The sequence below is a fragment of the Leishmania major genome, chromosome 25, assembly GCF_000002725.2.
Source record: "Leishmania major strain Friedlin complete genome, chromosome 25".
NCBI lineage: Eukaryota > Euglenozoa > Kinetoplastea > Trypanosomatida > Trypanosomatidae > Leishmania > Leishmania major.
The window spans coordinates 114,628-135,659 of NC_007266.2; the positions used below are offsets into that span (position 1 = coordinate 114,628).

Here is a 21,032-nt window from a genome sequence, read left to right on the forward strand (position 1 = left end):
CCCCATTAGAAAAAAGTCTGCGAAGCTACCCCTGCCACACGCGGCACACGCCGTCAAAGTCGGGGGAGGGAGAGAGAGAGAGAGAGACGGCGTAGCGTGCCACAAAGGCGAAAAAAAAGCACACCAACACCAGTCAAGCATCATTCTCTATGTCGACCGTCCTTCTTTGCGCCCTCTCACCACCACCACCCGCCCTCCTCGCATGCACTCCTCACTTCCCCTCCGCGCCTGCTAGGGGGTGATGACTGGGGGTTTCCTAGGGCCGTCACGCCGCTGCAGTCGGTACATCTTCTGCTCCGTAAGGGAGCGGGAAGGGTGAAAGCAAGCCTCGATGTGCACGCCCTGCTCACGAGCGGCGTGGCACACCTGCTCATTCGCGGTAACAATGATGGCGTTGACAGCATCAGCGAGGCCAAAGACAATCTTGTTGCGTAAGGACACCTTGCCGCTGAGTCGGAGATACTCCACAGAGGTGAAGATGGGCGGCGGCGGCGGCCAGGGACAAGAGTGCGGTGCCGCTGTGGCACGCCCGGTAACACTTGGCGCGCCATCGCCGCCCTCGTAACCACCTCCGCTGCAGATATGGTGTCGTAGAAACGTGGTGTCCACCACACTCACAAGGCGCAGCAGACGTGCAGCACGCGCGATTTCCCGTGGTCCCGCAATCGTCTCCAGGATCCACTTAAACTCCTCGTACGTGATATCCGCCATGACCCAGTTGGGCTGCTGATGCGATGAGGGCAAGGCCGACGCGGCAGCTCTCTCAGCGCGGCCACTATACTCGACCAGAAGAGTTGACTCGTCCAGAGGCACTGTTGCAGACGGTGCCGCAGCAGTTGCAGTAGCTATCGCGGTGCCTTTGTGTGCGTTCTCGTCCGCGGAATCGGAGAAGCGCTCTCGTGCCGCCGCCTCCAGAGGTCCGAGCCAGTCGAGCTCGGTCGGCACAATGAGCACTGCGGGGATGGCCTGTCCAGGCTGCTTGACAGCTACAGACGGCTCTGCATCAGCCGCCGCGTTGTCGCACTGTAGCAGAAGGGCATGCCGTATCATCTGCTCCAGTACATCTCTGGTGTACCAGACGGTGTGAGAACGCAGCGCCGGCTCCAACACCTCCACAACGGCACGGCACTCGACGACTTCCTTGCGCTGCTGCTCTCGCAATACGCGGAACGGTGCTAGCCGCTCCATCCGCACATTGTGGGGTAGGCCATCCTCGTAGCAGCTCTGGGAGCACAGCGTGACCAACGCGGTCGTGTCGAGGCAAATAACCGCAGGAGACGGCGCCAGCGGTGGAATCCAGGTGGTAGCCGACCGAGCGGGTGCCACCTGCGGCCCCTGTGCTCGAATTCGTCGTCGTAGCACCTGCGCGGTATGATCGGCTGAAAGCGATGCCCAGACAACACCGTGTGCCGCGAAGAACTTCTCCAGCGCAGGCGGTGGCGGGTGGAGCAGCACCACGGCCACCTGAGCGGCACGTCGGTGCGGCAGGCAGATCCGTTTCGCGCGCTCGACGAGCGCGAGAAGCATGTCGGTAAAAGGGGTGGCACCATTCACCTCCAGCGCCTCCGCCTCGAGCTCAAGGTTGCGCGCCGTGGTCGTCTTCACCTTGATCCAGCGGTGCTCGCTGCTGGAGACCACATCCACCTCGATGCGCATGTGCCCCCTGAAGGAGGGCCTGTGCGCCGTGTTTGACCTGCTCATCGAAGCTGAGGGCGCATACTGCAGTGGCCCCACGTGACCGCTCACGGGCACGTAGACCCCAGTGATGTCACGTTCGCGCTCAAGGCATGTGATAACACCGTCATAGTGGGACAAGGAGTTACACTGCGCACACGCCACCGCCGCCTCGAAGATGGCAGGGGGCACGACGAGCGAGTCGGGTGAGGTAGAAGACGGCCGCACATGTGTGCACCCAGCCGCACTGAGTCCCTCTACCGCACGTCGCACATTGGCCGTCTCCTTACGGAGACGGCTGCGGAGCTTGGCAATGCCTTTGTACGCTGACGAGGTAAGTCTTTGGCGGCTCGCACGCGCCCTGCCGCTGATGGTCTGACTTCCGCGACTGTCGTTTTCGGGGTGAGACGTCTGCGAGTAAGGTGTGGCGGTCGACACAAAAGCAACCTTATCGGCTAGCAGGCACTCCAGCCTGGAGTGGAGATCCTCTGCAACGCGCAGCAGTTGCACGAGAAACGCACAGAGTGCATGTGGCGAGCTCGAGGTGGTGAAGACCTCCTGGTGTCTGCCGTGTCCCTGACCCTGCCCGTGCTGCGCCGCATAAAGGTCCTTGCCAAAAGTGTCCGTGTCACCCCCGGGCGCTTCTCCAGCGGCATCTGACGACACCGGAGATGTTGCGTCTGCGCTGTGCGTGCAGCTGCGGGACCTTGAGCTAGCGCTGCTGGCGTGGGAACTCACGTCCAAACGCGATGCCTCAAGCGCGTCCTCATCGTCGCCAGAGGACCGAATCGGCATCGCCTCATACAGCTGGTCCATGATAAAAGTCCGCAAGCTTATACTTAAGAGCCGAGCAGTGGGTAGGCGCCGGGAGAGCGGGAGATGTGTGAGTGTCTGTGTCCTTAGGAGCTCCCCACCCCTTACATCGTGTGGGGTTCGTCTATGCGGCGTGCACCTTGGTACAAGCGACACAGACGAGCCACCCAAAGAGAGCGTCAATGGTGGCACAGACGAAGACGAAAGGGCGTGCAGGCGCCTTAAGCTGAGATCAGTAGCACCAACCCGCACACGCACAACTTCGGGGCAGTGACTCGCAAACAGAAAGCCGGGCAGTAGGTGGCCTTTAGAGACAAGAGTGGACTTGTCAGAGTAAGGGTGGCGCAGCGAATCCCTCCGAACTCGCATTCCGCCAAGCCGCAGCCGCAGGCATATCTAACATTGTTGGATGTCCATCCGGGCGTCTTTGAAGCCGAAGAGACGACGGTGGCGACGTGAATGGGGGGGAGGAAGGGGGGGGGGGCACGGTGACACGCACGCACACACGCACACAACCGCTTCAGGCGACTGCAGACGTGTCACCGTGTGTCGGAGGTTGAAGTAGTTTGGCGAGGTTACTCCTGTTGGCCAGCACAGCTGGCTGCACGCTTGCGCATCGGTAGTGGAAGCAAGAAGCACCTTTGCGCGAACACATGAAATGATACAGAAACGGGGAGGGAGATGGGGGGAAGGGGCGGCAGCGGGGGCAGCAGATGTGTGCAGCAACGCAACCCCACCCTTTCGCTTGTCCAGAGGCTGCACAAGTATTTGGACGTAGGTAGACACCGGTGTCCACGACTTGCGACCACATCACTCATCGCCTTCATATCGCCACCAGTTCAGTCGCTTTTCTATGGGCCAGTCCCGCAACTGCTCATATTCGCGCTGCGACAGCTCGACGAAGCGGTGGTGGGTGTAGTCCTTCCCGTCGACACACCGGCCCCACAGTCCCACACGAGCCGATGGAACCTGGTCAAAATTCACGGTAACCGACGTGATGCCGCACCGTTGGCAGAGGCGGTAGCGCCGCTCGCGATCAAAGTCTTTACGCATGTGCTTCTGGTTCTCCAGCCGGAAGGTGTCCTTCATGCGCTTGCTCAGCACAACGCCATTGCTGCGGTTCAGCGCACCGAACTTGGTGAAGGAGTAGAGCGAGTTGGGCCCAAACACATTGGTGCGGGACATTGTGGAGTGCTGCTAGTGTACACGCACACGGTGACTGGAGGACTAGAAAGATGCACGTCAAGACAGTCGATCAGAGGTGACAGCGTGTGCCGTGTGCGTGTGTGTGTGTGTGTAAAAGTAGGGAGTGGGCACTCGCAGTTAAAGACGCCGCATTGGGTATCGGTGTGCCCAGTACACGCATGGAAGCGCGATCAAACAAGGTAGTGCTTCCTTTTATCGAAGCACAGAGAAAAGGGTAGAGGAGCGGATGCGAGGGTGTGTTGATGGGAGGCGTCCACATCTGAAAACGAAGATAATTGGGTGTTACGCTGAGATGCCCAGACATTGCACATCCCGCCTCGCCCTTCCCTACCCCGCCGAGGTGTGTCAACTTTACGGCACGCACAAGGAGGAAAGGGGCAGCACGCGGCCCCGCGCTTACGCTTGCCACGCGACAACGGCCTGTTGCTGAGCCCTTCACTCGCTTCAGTTTGTGTTCTGATCGGTTACGCTGTTACACGATACGGCAGCTTACGAGAGACAACAAATCGAAAGGAAGGGAACAACCTCAGAGATGAGGTGCGAGAGACAGCGAGGGTGCGGCGATCGTGTGAAGGGCTCGCATGCGCGGCTTCATAAATGGCGGCGGAGCGTGCGCATATTTTTTGTTGTGTGTGTGTTCACGGACTTGCACGTAGACAGACACGCACGCGTGCACGCGCACTCGCATCTGTTGCCCACTCAGAAGAGAGCAGACGGCCACCAGCCGCAAACCGAAGAAGACGGCGCACACAGCGAGACGGGGGGGCGACGAAGGAAGGACGCGCACATATGCTGGACAAAGCCGATCCTCCCTCCTCCACATACACACACATGCAGAGAGAGGAAGCGACAAAATCTCCACTGTGCACACACAGGCGAGCGAAAGGCCAACGCTCCGGCGCGGCGCCGGCATCATCAGCGCTGCTCACGACTGCAGGAGGTAAGAAGCAGCAGCAGCGGCAGATCGGTGTCCATCGCGTCGAATACCGAAGTACCAGCATGACTGACCCCCCCCCTTCAGAGAGTCCATAAAGCAACAACACATCCACGCAAGCGCGGCGTCTGCCAATGCGGCCAAGGTGGGGAACGAAGGCGGACAGCGGCGGCCGCACTACGTACATGCACACCACGAGAACACATGACAAAAGAGGCGCATGCGCCCATGGCGGTGTGCTGCTCTACCTCGACCCACCCACCCACCACTTCCTCATCTGACGCTTAGAACACGTCGTGTTTGGACTTGCGCTTCGAGGCACGCTTCTCCTTCGCCTTGGCCGCCTCTACCGCCGCCTTCTTCGCGGCGACCGCCCTCGACCTTTGATTCACCTTCGTGTTGCGCTTGATACGCGTGGCGACCACCTCCTCGAACTGCGGGTTCTCCTCAATCCACTCATCCGCGAAGGACTTGTAGCGACGACGCTTGTTGCGTCCCACATCGGCAAAGTAGCCGAACTCCATGAACTCGCTCTCCCCTACGCCGGCTGCCTTCTTGGGTGCGTGGTGCTGACGCTCAGGGTCCACAAAGTTGCGGTACTTGAGCAGCTCAATCTCTTGCCTCTGGTCCTCACTGAGCGGCCGCTTCTTCATGCCGTACCACTGCGACAGCGTGTTCTTCTGCTCACGGCGCTTCTCTCGAACGGCGTCCTTGCGGTCTTGGATGCCCTGCACCCCGTTGCGCCCACCGTAGAAGTCGCCAGAGCTCGTGACCGCCTTGGCCATCATGTCGGCCACACTGTCGCTGGTGCCGCTGGCAGGCATGGGCTGCAGCCAAACAACGACAAAAAAAGGGAAGACTACGAGTATCGCTCTTGCTGAGCGCCTTGCTTGCAGCTGTTTCCGTGAAGGCCAGCGTGGGCAGAGCGAGCGCCTCGCTGCTTGTTGCTGCAGCAGTTGGTAGTGGTGCTCGGTGAACTAAAGGGGTGGGGGGGGGATGAAAGAAACATTGGTCGCGGGGAGGTCATGAGGGCATCATCATCATCAGAGCAAGCCATGAGGGAGGGAGGCGGAATACGGAAGGAGGTGTCGCACGACATCGCTGCCGGTCACGTACACCTCCACCTGCGAAACCAGTGAAAAGACGGGCGCGACACGTCCATCAGATACCATTACGCAGACCGGCAACGCTATTACTCAGGGCACGCCACTCGCTTACGCAGAACGTCCTCCGTTCTGCCTCATTGGGGAGGGGAGGGGAGGGGAGGGGGGGGGGACGGGCACAGCAAGTGCATGACCACTCACCGGCACACCCCTTTTCGACAATGCACCTCAACGCCTGCTTCCGGGAAAATGTCGCACGACCGCCGGCACGCTGGTGTCCGGCGCCGCACGCCACGACAACGGTATCGTGTGTGTGCGTGCGTGTGTGTGTGTGTGTGTGTGTGTGTGCCCTATCACCAACATCCGCACACCACAACCGAAAACCCCAAAGGCTCTCGGAAAAACAGAGACGGCAGAAGACAGCCCCGCGTGTGCATGGGAAAGGCAGAGGCACCACACAGACAGCTTGGAAGGAGCTCAGGTGTACGCAGCACACGCACAAAGACCATGGAGCAGGTGAGATATGCACGTATGCGCATCCGCTACGGCGTCTCGCCCCCACCCCTTTCCCTGCGGCAGAGAGACAGATATAAGCAGAAGGCCGTCGTTCACGGCCAGCCCCTCACCGCAACTGCCGCGTTGCCTCTTGCAGCCGCTCCTCGAGCTCCAACTTCGCTTGCAACGTCTCCTGCAGAAGACACTGCAGGGAGCGTAGTCGACCCTCTTCACCACCACGCGACACCGCTGCAGGGGTGAACACTCCAGCCGCCAACAGCTGGTTCATGGTGGAGGCGTTTCGCTTGAGCTCGCCCTTCAACGCGGCACACCGCAGCTGCAGGTCCTCGATCACTGTCGTGAGCTTCCACTTCTCCTCCTGCATCGTGGTCAGACGGTCGAGTAGCGCCTCGTTCTCCACCTGCACCGCCTCCCAGGTGGACATGTGCTCCGGGTTGTAGCGCTGTTCGATGTCGGTGACCTGCCGCGGAGACGCCACGACGAGGGGATGCGTCGACGGGAGCGGGTCGTCGCTGTCGAGGTCGGCGACAGAAGCCGCGGCAGGGCCGCTTTCGCCGTCGCTGCGACAAACCCACGCTGCCGACGTGTCTTGCCAGCTGCCCGAGAAGGAAGGGCGCTGCGACGTTGTCGTCGCTGCAGCGGGGGCGTTGCTCAACGGCACCACCGCGGATGGCGGTAACCGGCGCTGTACCTCCTCGAGCAGCCTGGTCTTCTCGCTCAACCCTTCCTGAGACACTGTGAGCGCCTGGCGCAGCTCCTTGTTGAGGGCTAGCAACTGCTGCATCTCAGCCTTCCGCTGCGCCTCCACCAGCGCGATGCGTTGTTCAAAGGTATGCTTGAGCTCCTCGAGTTGCCGCTCTCGGTGCACAAGCACGGCTGTGTCTGCGGCGGCCCCGAAAACCGGACTATAGGGCACAGAGGGCGACGGCACAGCGACATGGAGAGTCGTCACGGTGGCGTCCTCTATGCGCGACGACGTCGACGACGATGCTGCAGCGACAGTCCGTGTGACCGGCTCCGGTGCCACTTTGGAACTCTCATTCGCGGCCGCGGTGTTCGTGGCAGTGTCGCGATCACCGCGTTGCGTGGAAGAGTGTAGACACTGCTTCCACACCGCCTCTCGAACCTGGCAGGCTAGCACGCGCTTCAGCAGCTGCTTCACTGCCGCTTCGTTCACACGTGCTCGCCGAGACAAGGCGAGCAGCTGCCGCTCCCACTCCGTCTTTTCCTGCCGGTACTGGTCGGTGCGATCGCGCAAGGCGATGCGCAGGCGGCTCGCGTCTCGCTCCAGCTGCCGGAGTCGCTCATCCTCCTCCTTGCGCGAGATTGCCCGCTCCAGCTCCAGCTCGCTCTCATTCACTTGCCGGCGGTACAGCAGCGCTGACGCCTTCAGCTCAGCGTTCTCTTTCTGGAGGGCCTGCGCCACCTCCTCCGCCTTGGCTCGCCGCGCCGCCTGTTTTTTTGCGTCGCGCGTCAGCCTGTCAGTCATGGCATGCAGGTCGCTGATTTGCTTTTCCAGCGCCTCTTTCTGGTACGCCTCGCTGGCTGTGAGCCGCGGTGCCGTTGCTGCAGGACGCGGTGCCGGATGGGCCGCAGCCTCCATCGAGCTTGTCAAGAGGCGCTGCAGCTGACCCTCCAGGTGCGTGTTTTTCTCCTGCAAAAACGCCTTCTCGCTCGTCATGGTGGACATCGCTTGCCGCAGTTGTGCCAGAGCGTACGCGGCGCTCTCGTGTCGCAGGCGTGCCGCGCGCACCTCCGTCTCTCGCTCTGCCAAGCGCGCCTGCATATCTGCGAGTTGATGCGCCGGAGAAATCGGCGTGGTGCCTGCTTGTGGCAGTGACAGGGAGGTGGTGTTCATATCCGCGAGAAGCACTTTGCGAAGGTCAGCAAGCTCCGCCAGGGCAGCCTCGACCCGCTCCCTCTCCATGGCCAGTGCGGTCTGTGTGGTGCTCAGCTCACTTCGAGTGCTAGTCAGCAGCCCTTCCGCAGCATCCAACGCCACGGCCCTAACTCGCAGCTCTGCAACCTCTTCAGAGAAGGGTGCAGTTGCCCGCGCACAGCTCGGCGTCACTGTCGACGGCTCTGCAGCCACCACCACAGCGCGCACAGCAGTGGCAGCTGTTGAAGTCTCTCCTGCCGCACCCACCACCTTACCAGTCAGAGCCGTGCCGCGCACTACGCGGCCGGCAACGGCATGGGACGCAGGCGAGCTAGCACCCGTCGCCGTGGTGGCAGGGACGCCACGCGCAACGACGGCGGCGGGGGCCGAGCTGGCGTCAGCAGCCGGGCGGACTTGTGAGGCAAACAAAGGTGGCGGCGGCGGTGTCGACGTTGTCGGCGAACACTCAGCGAGTGGGGAGCTCGACTTGGCAGCGCCGTTTTCAGCAGCAGACAAGAGAGCAGTATACCGATTCTCCGCAGATGTTCCGGCACTGCTTGCTACCAGTCGACTCGTCTGCGTGTGCACACGCTCGAGGCAGCGCGTCAGCTGCGCGCATCGCTCCTGCTGGTGTTCCAGACACTGGATCAGCTCCGGCACGGTCGGTGGGAGCTGAACAATAGAGCTTGTGTACCACGCGGCGTCATCCTCCGTGGTGGGCAGAGCCGTTGGTGGTGCAGAGGCAGCAGCACCGTGCGCGGAGGAAGCGATGGACGCCACCGTGGACATGGATAAGCCTCTGCTTAAGATGAGAAAAAGAGATGGAGACAACGCAGAGACGCACAGGGTACAAAACCAAATCACAGCACCAACGCGTGCGCAGTCTCTCAGTGCGTGTGGAGCACCGGCGTTTTGTCGATCCGACACGTCCTCCTCCGCCTCCCTCTCTTCGCACTCTCACAAAGCAAAACCAAAAAGGGGGCGCGGTGCCGTGGTGCGTGCGTGTTCGTGTGCGTGTGTGCGGAGGGGTGCGTTGTGCTCTTGCCACTCGATGGCGCAATGATGCCCGACGCGGTGCGTCCACCCGCCCCTGCCACGGAAAGCGGCGTATGACAAAACCCAGCGACGAAAAATGCGAAACGTCAGCACGGATGTGTGCGTGTGTGTGTGTGTGTGTGTGCGTGTGTGTGTGTGTGTGTACATGAGTGTGGCCAGTGCTGTGAGAGGAGAGGACCGGCTGGTGATGAAGGGCGAGGGCGTGATCGTGGGGCGTGAGCGGCAGAAGGCTCAGTTGGAAAAAACACCGTTACAGGCAAAACACGGAGAGGGACAACACCCCCCCCGTCTTACAGCCGCTCGCACCACCAGCAAGATGGGCCGCGTGTGTGCTATGCTCACCTGCGCCAAAAGGAAGAGGACGCGGTGAGAGGCGCACAGACAAGCATGACAACCGAGGCACGATGGCACAAGAGCAAGCGCCGCACCCACCGACACAGCTGCAACAGGTACGAAAACAGACACAATAAAGAGTAGAGGTGCTGGTAGTGAGGCAGCCGCAGCAGGAAGATGGCAACCCCGTCGCAGGCCAGCATGGGGGAAGGGGGTTGAGGAGAGCAGCGGAGTAAGCATGAGAGAAGCTCGGCACACAACACTCGTGCGCGCCCGACGTGCGCTTCGCCGTGAGGCGGCATGAAAGGCGTGTCGACGCCAGTCAACGCGAAGGTCGACAAAGTCAAAACAGAGAGCATCCCTCTCTCCTCTCCTGCGGCTTGACGCCTGTGCCGGCGTTTGCGCGTCACACAGCTTCGGCACACATACTGACACGCTCGTGGCGTCCTCCTCCCTTGACACAGACACACGCACACATACCGAAAATGAGGGGCAGAGGGGGAAGGGGGCCACAGGAGACAACAGCGAGGTCGGACGAAGCAGAGATGAGGAGGAGCAGGGCGAAACTCGCGCACAACAAAACGATAAGACGCGCAGGAACAGACAGAGAGGCGGGAGAACTGAAGGTGCCGCCTGCAGATGCAAGGGAGACGCGCCCGTTTCAGCCAGCCTACGTGCGCTTATCGTACCTCTGCATCTGCATACACATTTCTTTTCCGTGTAGATGAGCGTGGGAACGAAGGTGAACGCAGAGGTGAGATCGCGAACAGCACTCAATGGGCAGGTGCGCAACATTGGTTAGCTTGGCTGAATATCACGCAGGTGCGCCTTGGCGTAGGCGGTCCACTGCACGACTCGCTCCCTCAGCTTTTCCATGTCGTCTGGCGTCACGTTGCGGCTCTCGTACGAGTACACGCGCACCTGCCGCTCTCGTTCGTTGAGCCGGGCCACACACAGCCGCTGCTGCACCGCGTGCAACACCGTGCGCTGCACCGACACCGTGTCCTGAACTCCAAGCGCCCGCTCGGCATCGCCGTACGAGAGGCACACGCCGTCAGGCGTCAGTACGTGCTGGCTACATAAGGTGAGAAACGAAAGCAGCCGTAGCTTCGTCATCAGCTCCGGTTGTTGGGCGAGGAGGGCCTTGACACCATCGGACGTCGCATCGACGTCCGCCACAGTGTTGAAGGTAAGCAGCTTCAGTAACGCAATGGTGTCTGAAGTGCGGGCCGGTACTACCGCCGCGTTCTGCTTCCTCATGCACGTCTGGAGCGCACTCAGGAGGGCTCCGTAGAAGAAGACGGAGGCATCCGCGAGGCCTGACTGCACCGCAGCAAGGGCATCAGCCGCTGTCGCTGCCTGCTGCACCCTGGCCACGTAGGGCGCACCACCTAAGGAGCCCATCTGCAGTGAGAGGGGGAGAGGAGAGGAGCGGATGGGAAAGGAGAACAGAGAGTGAGGCACCCCGTTGCGAGAGCGGCAGCGAAGCGGGAGAGAGCAAAGAGACCCCACCAGCATCCACGGAGGCAGCCCCTGCGCCTTGTCAGGCGCGCGTAGCCCTCACAACTCCCTCCCCTTCCCGTTCCTCCGTCGCATCAGGCAGGCACTGCCCTTGTCCAAGCACGGCGATGGGCATCGGGGACGCCAGCGGTGCGGGCACACATGCTCATCGCATCATGGCGAGTGACGCGAGCGGGGTGCGATGAGAAGAGTGGGGGAGGGGGGAGCGAAACGTCAGAGACGATAAAAGGAGGGTGACGGTGGTGAGAGCGAGAGGGAGGGATCGTGCTTTCGGTGGCGATGGTGTTCACTGTCATGTTGGTGGTAGCGGTGCTGATTCACCAAGGGAGATCCGATCAAGCATGCATCGCCACACCCACACTTAGACACGTGCACACCTGAAGACCGACATCCGCAGAAGAGATGAGCCAGGAGACGAAAGAAGAAAGGGGGCAGTAATAGTACAGGCGAGACCAGCGCGCAGATCCAGAAGACGAGCGCTGAGCAGGTCACTCATGTCCTCTCTCCCTCCACGTGCGGCCCGCATGCTTCTTGACAGAAAGTGCGAAGTACTAGATGGGATGTGGAAGGGTGCGGCGGTGCATTCTCCCCGCCGCAGCAGCAATCGCGGACTTCGTGGATGGCTCCTCTCTCGAAAACAGGGGGGAAGGGGAGAGAAGAGGGCACACACGCCGCCGCTTAGTGGAGCGCAGCACTCACATGACGCCGCAACGCGAGTGTCCGTGAGAGAAGCAATGAAACGCTCCGCTGTGTGTGTATGTGTGTGTGCGCGCGGTTTGCGGGACTCACCGTCCTTCAGGTGGCTTAGGGCCGTTACCGACACTCCCCGTCTGCCCACCCGCTGTCGACAGTGACTGCTGTGGCTTCTGCACTGCGTCACGGTTGAGGTACGCGCGCACTATATTGTAGCTGGAGCGGATGTCATTAGAAACCTCACGGGCAGCGGCGCCGAGCCACAGCCCAAGCTTCTCGCCGGTCACATCGCGCTCCATGCGAGCTGCCTTCTCCGCTGCGCGCTGCACCAGAGGCGTATTCGATGCCTCCGAGACGAAGGTTTTGTAGACCAAACTCTTAAAGAAGCCTTGCATGGTGCGACGTGGTGTGCGAATTCTGTTTAAGGCGCGGCTGTCCCGTGAAGTGTGCTCTCTCCACTCTCCCAAGGCAGGGAGAGGCCTGCAACGGATGCCGACTGCGGCAGAGACGTCTCGGGGGTGCGCACCTATCCGAAGGCGGTGCTGAGCGCGCTGCTCCGTGCGTTGTGTGACGCGGGAAACTGGCAGAGGCGCGCCAAACGTGCCAGACACGCCGCCGAGGTGACGGTTGTGAAGAAACGAGAAGGGAAGAGCGCGAGCTGGAGCGAGGGAGAGGGAGAGAACGGGTGCGGTCTTCACCAGTGGGGACGCTCACACAAGAGAAAGAACGCTGCGCTAACATAGCGCCTCGGCGCGTAGGTCGATATAGGAATCCAGTGACAACGAGCAAGGCAGTCGACAATGGGCACCATGCCTCAGGCATATATACGCATCTATAGACTACCACCCCGTTATTTCAACGGCGGCAGTCGCAGCAGCCTGCCCCCGTCGAGCGCAAGTGCACGCATCGCCCACTGTCCACTCGGAGACGGGTCTGAGGACCACAACGCTCACACGCTGAAAGAGGCAAGTGATTACGACCAGCGAGGCGCACAGTGCCAGAGGAGAACAACCAACACAATGCGCAGGCATACGGACACGTACACTCACAGACACCCAAGCGCGAGTTCTGGGGCGACATGGCATCCCCCCTCCCCCTGTGCAGCCGCTGGCGGTGCATGCGAATGTGCGAGCGGCACCTCATTGGTCTTTTTTCTGTTTTTTTTTTGGGGGGGGGGGTGCCGAGCGCGGAATTGGTGTTAGTGCTGACGCCGCGCAGCCGCTCCTCCCTCCGGCCTGCCCTCCCTTGACCATTCTTGGGTCGGGTGCTCCCCCTCCCCCCTCCCCGCGGCGACGACGGCGCCGTTCGAGTCGCGCACGCCCACATACACACACACACAGACACAGAGCATGCGCGAGAGACGCAGCGTCGTGCGCCGGGGCACTGCAGCACACGATGGCGGCATGCCCCAGTTCACGTGCGCGGGTACATCGCAGAAAAAAGGCGCTGCGAGGAGGTGGAGGCCGGAAAGAGGGAAATCGGCGGCGAGCCCTTCAGCTTAGGGTGCACAGTCTGGCCCACGACACATAGGCACAACAGCAATGACGCATCGGTGTCCCACTACGCCAACACGCAGAGAGACAGACGCAGGGACTAGGGGAAACCACGCACGATTACCTTGAAAGGGCAGTGCCTTGGGCTGCCTCGCGCTCCACTTTCACCCGTGTCTTGACACGCACAACAAAAGCCGGTGCCTCGTTGCTCTCTTCGCTCACTCCGCTGCAGCTGTGAAACCCGTGGGGCATCGCCACCTCACAAGCGTCAACGGTTACCGCAAAAACGGTGGCGCGAAAACGAGGTGTCAACGCTGCAGCGGCAAGAGCATCGGCAGCACTAGTACGGGTAGGGCACCTTCTTCTTACCCTCCATCAGGTACACCGACTCCTTCGGAATCTTGTACTTGGTGATGAGCATGTCCGCCAGCTGATCCACCACATTGCCCTGAATGTCGATGCAGTCCTGGTGTTTGCCCTCCTCCGCGGCACGCACGCCGGCGCCGCAGGAGAAGCGCTTGCGCCAGTCCCTCGACACATCCTTCAGGTTGAAGCCGAAGAGGTCCATGCCAAAGACAGAGGTGATCATGCGTCGCCCCGTGCGCTTCTCCACCTCCAGCACGACAATGCGCTCCAGAGCCTTCTTGACACCGCGCCCCTCCAACATCGCCTCGAGGCGGTCCTTCTCAGTCAAGATGCGTCGCTTGCGGCCGCGCTCCTCGGCGTCAGCCAGATCCGCCGCATGCTCTAGTAGCCACGGCCGGCACTTCTCCACTATCCCACTGAACTCGCACATCTCCGCCGGAAAGGTGCAGATGGGGCAGTAGAGCACCTCCACCGCCCTCTGCCGCGTCACGACGAGAGGCTCCTCGTGGGCGTCACCCTCTCTCGCCGCCTCCTCTGCCTTGTCGTCCTCGTTAGCGCCCTTGCCTTTGCCTTTCTTGCGCTGCACCTCCAGTTTCTTGAGCCGGTTGCCCCTGTACTCCTTCTTCGTTTTCGGAGCGTCATCGTCGCTATCCCTGCCGCGCTCCGAGCAGCGGCCGCTGTGATGGTCGGGCGTGCCTTGAGCGCCATCAGCAGCAGCAGCCGATGCACCGTTTTCCTCCTCGCAGCCCTCAGCACGTGCGGGCAACGTTGTCGTAGGGACTGCGCCGTGCTCCTCCTCACGCTCTCCGTCGCTGCAAGCCTGGGCGTGCGCCGTCGCCTTAGACTTCTTGTTGCGCCCCATAGCTTCGTGCCGTACACACTTCTAAGTCTCTTCTGTGTCAGTCGGTTGTTGAGGGATGGCGTAGGCGTGCACGCGTGCGCTTCGCTTCCTGGAAAGGGCGGTGGTTGCACTCGCCGCTGGACACTGACCCACACAACATGGTAGTGGCGATACGCGTACGTGTGGGGTATAGTATGTTCGACGCGAGACCAAGTCAGACAAACATAAAAGGGAGAAGAACGGCGGTTGCGAGATGAATAAAGCATCGAAGACTCTCGCTCAGAGCCGTGCGCGACTATCAACGGCACGAACATGCTGGCGAGTGCTGGGAAACAAGAGGGTGCTCTATAGGTTGAGCAAGTAACGAGTACCTCTGCCGGGCAGCGGCACACGGACATCCCTGCATCGCCTCCCCAGCGTGAAGTGCAATTTCAAATGCGTACCCGCATGGGCACCTCGCTGCCTCTGCGTGTTGCGACGCGTGAGAGGGAGAGGGAGAGTTCGGCGGAAGTCCGTGGCTAGCCGGACAGAACACACACACACACAAGTGAAGCGGACATGTGTGTGTGTGTGTGTGTGTATGTGTGTGGCACACGAGCTGCCACCTTCGCTAGTGTCAAGATGACCGAGTAGGCAGAGACGGAAAAAGCAACTTGATATGGTGAGGGATGCTGCTTCAGGGGGAAGCATCTACACCTGGGATGATGTACAGTAAGTGTTGTGCACATGGAAGATGGCAACGGTTCCGTCTTAGGTGAGGGGCGGGCGGGAGGAAGAGGGGGGGTCTTTCATGAGGCTGTGAAGGGGGTAGGGTGAGGGAAGGATTTGGCCAGAGACACCCCGAGAGATACAGGAAGGAAGCGCATCAGACACGACCGCGCGCTCTGACTCGTCTCATCCCTGTTTGTCAGTGTGAGGCACTTGCTCCCGCTCCCTCACACGCACACACATGAGCGCGCATGCATGGACAGTTCCCTAGCAAGAACAGACGGATTGAAAAGACCGCCGCTCGCCCCCACCGTCCCCCCCCCTCGAAACCGCACCACGGAAACACAGCCGCAGTAACGTCGGCACACTCTACTGTCTAGGTGTGCGTGCTTGTCTGGGAGGAGCAATAGACGGCCAGCGCTGCATCAAAGCATTGTGCAGTGCACTGCACACATGCGCATGTGTATGGTGAGTGGGTGAGAGCCGTCGTTGAGCACAGATGAGGAGTGCGCGCTCATGTGCAGTCCACGCCGCACCATCACCCTCTTCGCTGGGGCAATACAGAGCATCAAGCACTGCGCCTTCAGCCCTTTTATCAGTGCTCGTGGTACGGGTGGATGGTGACCGCCAAGGACTGGTCCGACCTGCTTGAGACGTCTGCTCCGCTCACAAGGTCGTCGAGGACACGCACCGCAACCGCATTCGACGACACCTTCGCCGAGGAACGGCGCTGCTCTTGTGTTGTAGAGCTGAACGACTGTGAGGTGCTGTGCACGTCGCGCGCGCTGCTGCCACCGTTGCAGCCTCCAGTGTAGGCACCTGCCGGCCTCCCGTAGGGCCCTAGATGGATGGTCCCAGTGGATGAAAGTGAGTGGACCTGCGCAGGTGGACGCGCTGGGTCAATGCCTATCGGTACCGGGTTGCTGCAGCCGCTTGGCGCGGAGCTGTAGTCGTGCGGCTGCGGTTGCGGCACTGGGAAGGGAAGATGGTGAGGCGGCGCGTAGGGCTGCGGCTGCCTCCACATCGGGGTCTCACGGTGGTAGAGATGTCCTGTCTCTCTGGCGCACAGAGGCGAAGCACCGTCAATGGCGGAAGTGGGCACTGCGGTGCCCGTAGACCGACGCCGCACGCCGCTGCGTGACGGCCGCATGTTCTCTACCGACTGGTAGTAGGCCTCGCTCTCTTGGCAAATATGAGAGAAGTGGTGCGCCTCGGGCAACGCGTCGTTTTGCCGCGGTGCATCCGACTTTTCCGCCTGAGCAGCCGCGCGCGAGCAAGACAAGTCTCGAGAACGTTGATGCGGAGGCGCCCATGTGTCCGGCTGTCTCACATCATCAAGGAGCTGCAATCCGCCGCCCATAGACTGTGCGGCCGACGCCGTACCAGGCGCAGCTGTCACGATTGACGCTCGACGAGCTTCCGTCTCAACAGGAGGCAGACAATTGGTGACGCGAACCCCGTGCAGCGGGTTGAGGTGGATGGGGCTGCCCGTCCAGCTGCACGGCGAGCTGGTTCCTTTCACGTAGCGCGCCGGGTCGTCGCCGACGCAGCCACGGATGGCCGAGTCGCTCCGTCTCCGCAGCAGGTCCAACGGCGGACCGGTGCGATCTGCGTGCACAGAAACATAGCAAGAGGGTTCACTACCGCTGCCTGGACGGGAACCAGCAGAAGCGGCCGCAGGGGAGCCATTAAGCGACGGATGAGGCTCGACCCCAATAGTCGTCAATGATGGTAACGGTAGCTGGGTCTGGGACAGCTGCGCTGACGTCGAAAACGTGCCAGCAGGGAGGGGGTGCAACCTGCTGCCTTCCGGTTCAGACAGGGGCGGTGCGGGAGCCGCGAGTTCCGGATTCACGAAGGTGGCCGCAGTGGACTGCCGCACCTGCGCCTGGTCTGTCGAGGATGCACGCTTCGGCGCCAAGCAGTGTGACGGTTTGCACTGAAGGGAGCCGTCGAGCTTCGATGGGTCCATCTCGTCGATACTGACATGCAAGACCCCCTGCGACTCGGGCTTGAGGGTAGGATGGCTGACGTGGCGGTGCACCATCGGATGAATGAGCTGCGGCTCCATCGGCGAGGAAGAGGGTGCGCTCGAGAGCGTCGTGTCTACCCCGCCTTGGTCGCCGCGTGGTGTAGAGAGCAGGGACTGCCCAGACGGCGCCACGGCTGCCGTGGGAGACGTCACTGTGCGCCGTTCGCCAAGCTCGTGTGTGGCTGGTTGCGACAGCGTCTTCTGCCCTCCACCCTCGGACAGCCCAGCGGTGCTGATTGGAGTTGATGCAGGCGCCGGCTCGGTTACGATTGGCATATCCTTCAGCTGGCCTGAGAGGGAGCGCACAAACTCCTCCAGGCGCTGGCCGCCGTCGATAGGAAACACGCGAATCTCCCGCATCGAGTGAGGGTTGTGATACATCGCGGTGAGATGGGTCTTAATGCTGGTCAGCATGCCGAGCAGCTCTCTCTCCTGCTGCTGCACAATCTTGAGTACCGTGTTCAGCATCTCCTCCTTGCTCCGGCTGATGTGCAGCAGCAGCTCCTCCTTCGAAAGACTTCGGGTACGACGCATGTTCAGCAGCTCTACCCAAACGGCGTCGATCTCCCGCTTGGTGAAGTCTCTGAAGTTGGCATACTCGCGCTTACGCACGAACTGACAGGTGGGCAGCAGCACCTCGGACAACGTGGTGCCGCGACTCGGAAGCGGCTTCTTCACGACACTCTCTCGCGAATTCGACTTCACAAACGCGTCTGACGAGGCCACTGGTTTTGCTGGGATTGTCGCAGAGCCTGCAGTGGCCGGTCGCACCCGCACTGAGACCGGCGACGGAACGCCTAGCGTGTCCTGACGCAAAATGAAAACCTCGCCGGTCAACTTGCCGGGAACCTCGACGAGGTTATCTTCCGGTGCCGCGGCTGCGTCTGCAGAGAGACCGGTGTGGGTCTTCGCCTTCTCCGATGGGTAAGATATGGTAGAAGCGACAGTGTCTCTTACGCCATGTTCATCTTCCTCTGCCTCATGTGTCGCAGCTTCGCCCTCTGCCTCATGTGTCGCGGCTTCGCCCTCTGCCTCATGTGTCGCAGCTTCGCCCTCTGCCTCATGTGTCGCAGCTTCGCCCTCTGCCTCATGTGTCGCAGCTTCGCCCCCTGCCTCATGTGTCGCAGCTTCGCCCTCTGCCTCATGTGTCGCAGCTTCGCCCTCTGCCTCATGTGTCGCAGCTTCGCCCTCTGCCTCATGTGTCGCAGCTTCGCCCTCTGCCTCATGTGTCGCAGCTTCGCCCTCTGCCTCATGTGTCGCAGCTTCGCCCCCTGCCTCATGTGTCGCAGCTTCGCCCTCTGCCTCATGTGTCGCAGCTTCGCTCTCTGCCTCATGTGTCGCGGCTTCGCCCTCTGCCTCATGTGTCGCAGCTTCGCCCTCTGCCTCATGTGTCGCAGCTTCGCCCTCTGCCTCATGTGTCGCGGCTTCCTCCTCCCTGACGGCGAGCCCCTTGAAGGACACCGAGCGTGACGACGTGGCCTTCGTGGAGAACGGCGCTGCCACCGGCCCTTCGCTTTTCTTCGAGGGTAGCGACGATTGTGAAGACTGCGCTTCGTGCACAGGTGCTGCAGCTGCTCGCACGGCCTTCAGCTCTGCCAACGGCATCTGCAGCGATTCTTCGAGCGCGTCGACCCGCTCGAGGTCAAGCGAAAGCTCTTTGGCCGCGCGCACACTTTCGTCTTGCGCCAGCTCAGTAGCCTCAAGGTACTCTGCTGCCTCTCGCGCGGCTGACCTAGCCTCCCCGGATGCGTCATCGACCTGGACGGCAGCGGCTGCTGCAGTGCTCCTTGGTGACGCGCTGTTCCACTGGTTTGCGCTCGCCGATTTGCTGAACTCTTGCGCCTGCGCAATGCGCAGTCGCTGCAAGGAGGCCCGCAGCGCTTTGATGTCCTCCTCATGCTGCCGCAGGCGCTCGCTATGTTCATCGCTGTCCCTGTCGATCTCCTCCACCTTCTCCGCCGCGGAGCTGGCGCGGGACGGCTTTTCCGAGATCGACGACCACAGCACCGCAGTGGCGGCGGTCGCTGCAGCCCTGATCTGCTCTGGCGGTGCCTTGGAGACATCTGCCCGCACCACCGATACTTGACTCATGGGTACTCGAGAGGAGGAGTCTGCCACAGGAGTTGTCATAGCAGAGGTGACGGCATTGGCGGCAGCTGAATCGCGAGAAGGTCTTTTCTCCGGAGCTATTCTGGTGGCTACGGCTGACGTGACCGGCCCGTGGGCTGCGCGGTGCCGCCCGATGCGGAGCTCGTCAACCGTGCGCCAGACGTCTGTGTTCCGCTCCGCCAACGCGCAGAGCTCCACCCGCACGGCGCTCTCCAACATCGCCAGCTGCTTCTGGATATCATTCAAGCTGCGCTGCGTCAAAAACATGCTCTTGGCATCTTCCCAGAGCCTCCCCAAACCACGATTTACCTCCGCGCGGAGCATCTCCCGGTCTTGGTCTATCGCGTTCGACGCTGCGATGAGGTTGATGCGCTCCAGGAGGTCAGAGTGCGCGGATCGCACCGCAGCCTCAAAAACGTGCTTCAACTGCGTCACATCGTTGTCGACGTGCGATACGAACGTCCTCAGATAGTCCTGCATTGAGGCGTAGTCGTCGGCGATGCGGCTCATGCGCTGCTCCTGTATGCTCAGTGCGTGGTGCGCCTGCTGGAGTGGCTTTACACAATTCTCCTGAACAGTTGTTGCCAGCTCCGTCAGATCACGGCGTAGTTTGTCTGTTGCAGCAGCAAAGAGATCCTGTGCAGCGCCGATCTGGGACTGCAACGCTTGATCACCCGCTGCTGCACGGTGCTGTGTGGCAGCCACATCCTCGCGTATCTTGACGCTGAGGTCGGTGACGCTCGCCCGCCAGTTGAGGTCCACGGTCTCTAGGTGACTGTCGTGCTTGGCGAGCTCCTGCAAGATTGCCTGGTGCGCCGTTTCCTGCCGCTTGTCCAGCATCTGGCTGTGTTGCACTACCTGCGCCACCTCGCGCGCCAGCCCGTTCGTGGCGGCCTGGACCATCTCGCACAAACTGGACTCCAGCTCGCCCATGCGGCGCCGCAAGTCGCCGACGTCGGCCTGCTCAGTGTTGTGTAGCTGATTCATGTCGATGCGCGTACGCTGGTCGAGGGACTCGAGTTGCTGATTCATGCGCTGCACCGCGCCCTCCAGATCGCCGCGTTGCTGAGCGCCGGCGCTCTGCACATCACCAGAAAGGGACCCGTGCACGTCGCGCAGTCCATCGCGCATGGCGCTCTCTAGGTTGTCGCTTCGCTGGCGCTGCGCGGCGATCTCAGCGCTCATCTGTTGCTGCAGCGCCAGTAAATTATCATGGTTGCGAGCTTCGATGGCCTGCGTCGCGTTCGCCAGGCTCTGCAGCTGCGCTTGAATCGCACGCATTGCTTCAGCAGACGCGGCCTCACCGGTCTGCGCGCGCTGGTGGGCGCTATTGGCGTCCGCCTGGAGACGCTGCTCCATTCCTCGGAACGCCGCATCGTGCTTGTCGTTGACGCCGCGCAACGCCACGCCGTGCCCCTGGACTTCAGCCTGCAGCGCACTGAGACGATCGTTGTGATTTTGCAAAAGGGCCTGCATGTGACTGACGGTCTCCGCGGTGGTGCCGCCGCGATCGCTGAGGAGCGCATACACCTGCTGCTGCGCCTGCTCGCGGTTGTGCGACTCCGCCGCGGCGTACTGCTCCACATCGCGCAGCCGTTGCAACACCGCGCTAATCGTTTGCTCCTGCTGCCGGATGATGTCCTCCAAGGACAGCAGCCGCTGCGTCAGGGAGTGGACGCCCTCGCCACTCATTAGAATCGTTTTGTTTTTGTTTCGTGTGTGTGTGCGTGTCTGTGTGGTCGTCTAGAACAAGAT

The 21,032-nt window shown here is 61.5% G+C and overlaps 8 protein-coding genes across 8 annotated transcripts; all 8 read right to left on the reverse strand.

Annotated features, from left to right (window-relative positions):
• Window positions 1-231: 231 nt before the first annotated feature.
• LMJF_25_0350 (conserved hypothetical protein) lies at window positions 232-2,856 on the reverse strand (the record flags this gene model as incomplete). Its single annotated transcript, XM_001683736.1, has 1 exon — window positions 232-2,856. The coding sequence occupies one exon, from the start codon at window positions 2,854-2,856 to the stop codon at window positions 232-234; it is 2,625 nt and encodes an 874-aa protein (XP_001683788.1).
• A 441-nt stretch (window positions 2,857-3,297) lies between these two features.
• LMJF_25_0360 (conserved hypothetical protein) lies at window positions 3,298-3,672 on the reverse strand (the record flags this gene model as incomplete). Its single annotated transcript, XM_001683737.1, has 1 exon — window positions 3,298-3,672. One exon carries the CDS (start codon window positions 3,670-3,672, stop codon window positions 3,298-3,300), a length of 375 nt encoding a protein of 124 aa, XP_001683789.1.
• Window positions 3,673-4,911: 1,239 nt separating this feature from the next.
• On the reverse strand, window positions 4,912-5,451 carry LMJF_25_0370 (conserved hypothetical protein; the record flags this gene model as incomplete). The annotated part of the gene is made up of 1 exon (XM_001683738.1): window positions 4,912-5,451. The coding sequence occupies one exon, from the start codon at window positions 5,449-5,451 to the stop codon at window positions 4,912-4,914; it is 540 nt and encodes a 179-aa protein (XP_001683790.1).
• Window positions 5,452-6,352: 901 nt separating this feature from the next.
• Window positions 6,353-8,914, reverse strand: LMJF_25_0380 (conserved hypothetical protein; the record flags this gene model as incomplete). Its single annotated transcript, XM_001683739.1, has 1 exon — window positions 6,353-8,914. The coding sequence occupies one exon, from the start codon at window positions 8,912-8,914 to the stop codon at window positions 6,353-6,355; it is 2,562 nt and encodes an 853-aa protein (XP_001683791.1).
• Window positions 8,915-10,312: 1,398 nt separating this feature from the next.
• LMJF_25_0390 (conserved hypothetical protein) lies at window positions 10,313-11,032 on the reverse strand (the record flags this gene model as incomplete). The annotated part of the gene is made up of 1 exon (XM_001683740.1): window positions 10,313-11,032. One exon carries the CDS (start codon window positions 11,030-11,032, stop codon window positions 10,313-10,315), a length of 720 nt encoding a protein of 239 aa, XP_001683792.1.
• Window positions 11,033-11,820: 788 nt separating this feature from the next.
• On the reverse strand, window positions 11,821-12,123 carry LMJF_25_0400 (hypothetical protein; the record flags this gene model as incomplete). Its single annotated transcript, XM_001683741.1, has 1 exon — window positions 11,821-12,123. The coding sequence occupies one exon, from the start codon at window positions 12,121-12,123 to the stop codon at window positions 11,821-11,823; it is 303 nt and encodes a 100-aa protein (XP_001683793.1).
• A 1,438-nt stretch (window positions 12,124-13,561) lies between these two features.
• LMJF_25_0410 (conserved hypothetical protein) lies at window positions 13,562-14,449 on the reverse strand (the record flags this gene model as incomplete). The annotated part of the gene is made up of 1 exon (XM_001683742.1): window positions 13,562-14,449. One exon carries the CDS (start codon window positions 14,447-14,449, stop codon window positions 13,562-13,564), a length of 888 nt encoding a protein of 295 aa, XP_001683794.1.
• Window positions 14,450-15,731: 1,282 nt separating this feature from the next.
• On the reverse strand, window positions 15,732-20,969 carry LMJF_25_0420 (conserved hypothetical protein; the record flags this gene model as incomplete). The annotated part of the gene is made up of 1 exon (XM_001683743.1): window positions 15,732-20,969. The coding sequence occupies one exon, from the start codon at window positions 20,967-20,969 to the stop codon at window positions 15,732-15,734; it is 5,238 nt and encodes a 1,745-aa protein (XP_001683795.1).
• Between the last annotated feature and the right edge of the window lie 63 nt (window positions 20,970-21,032).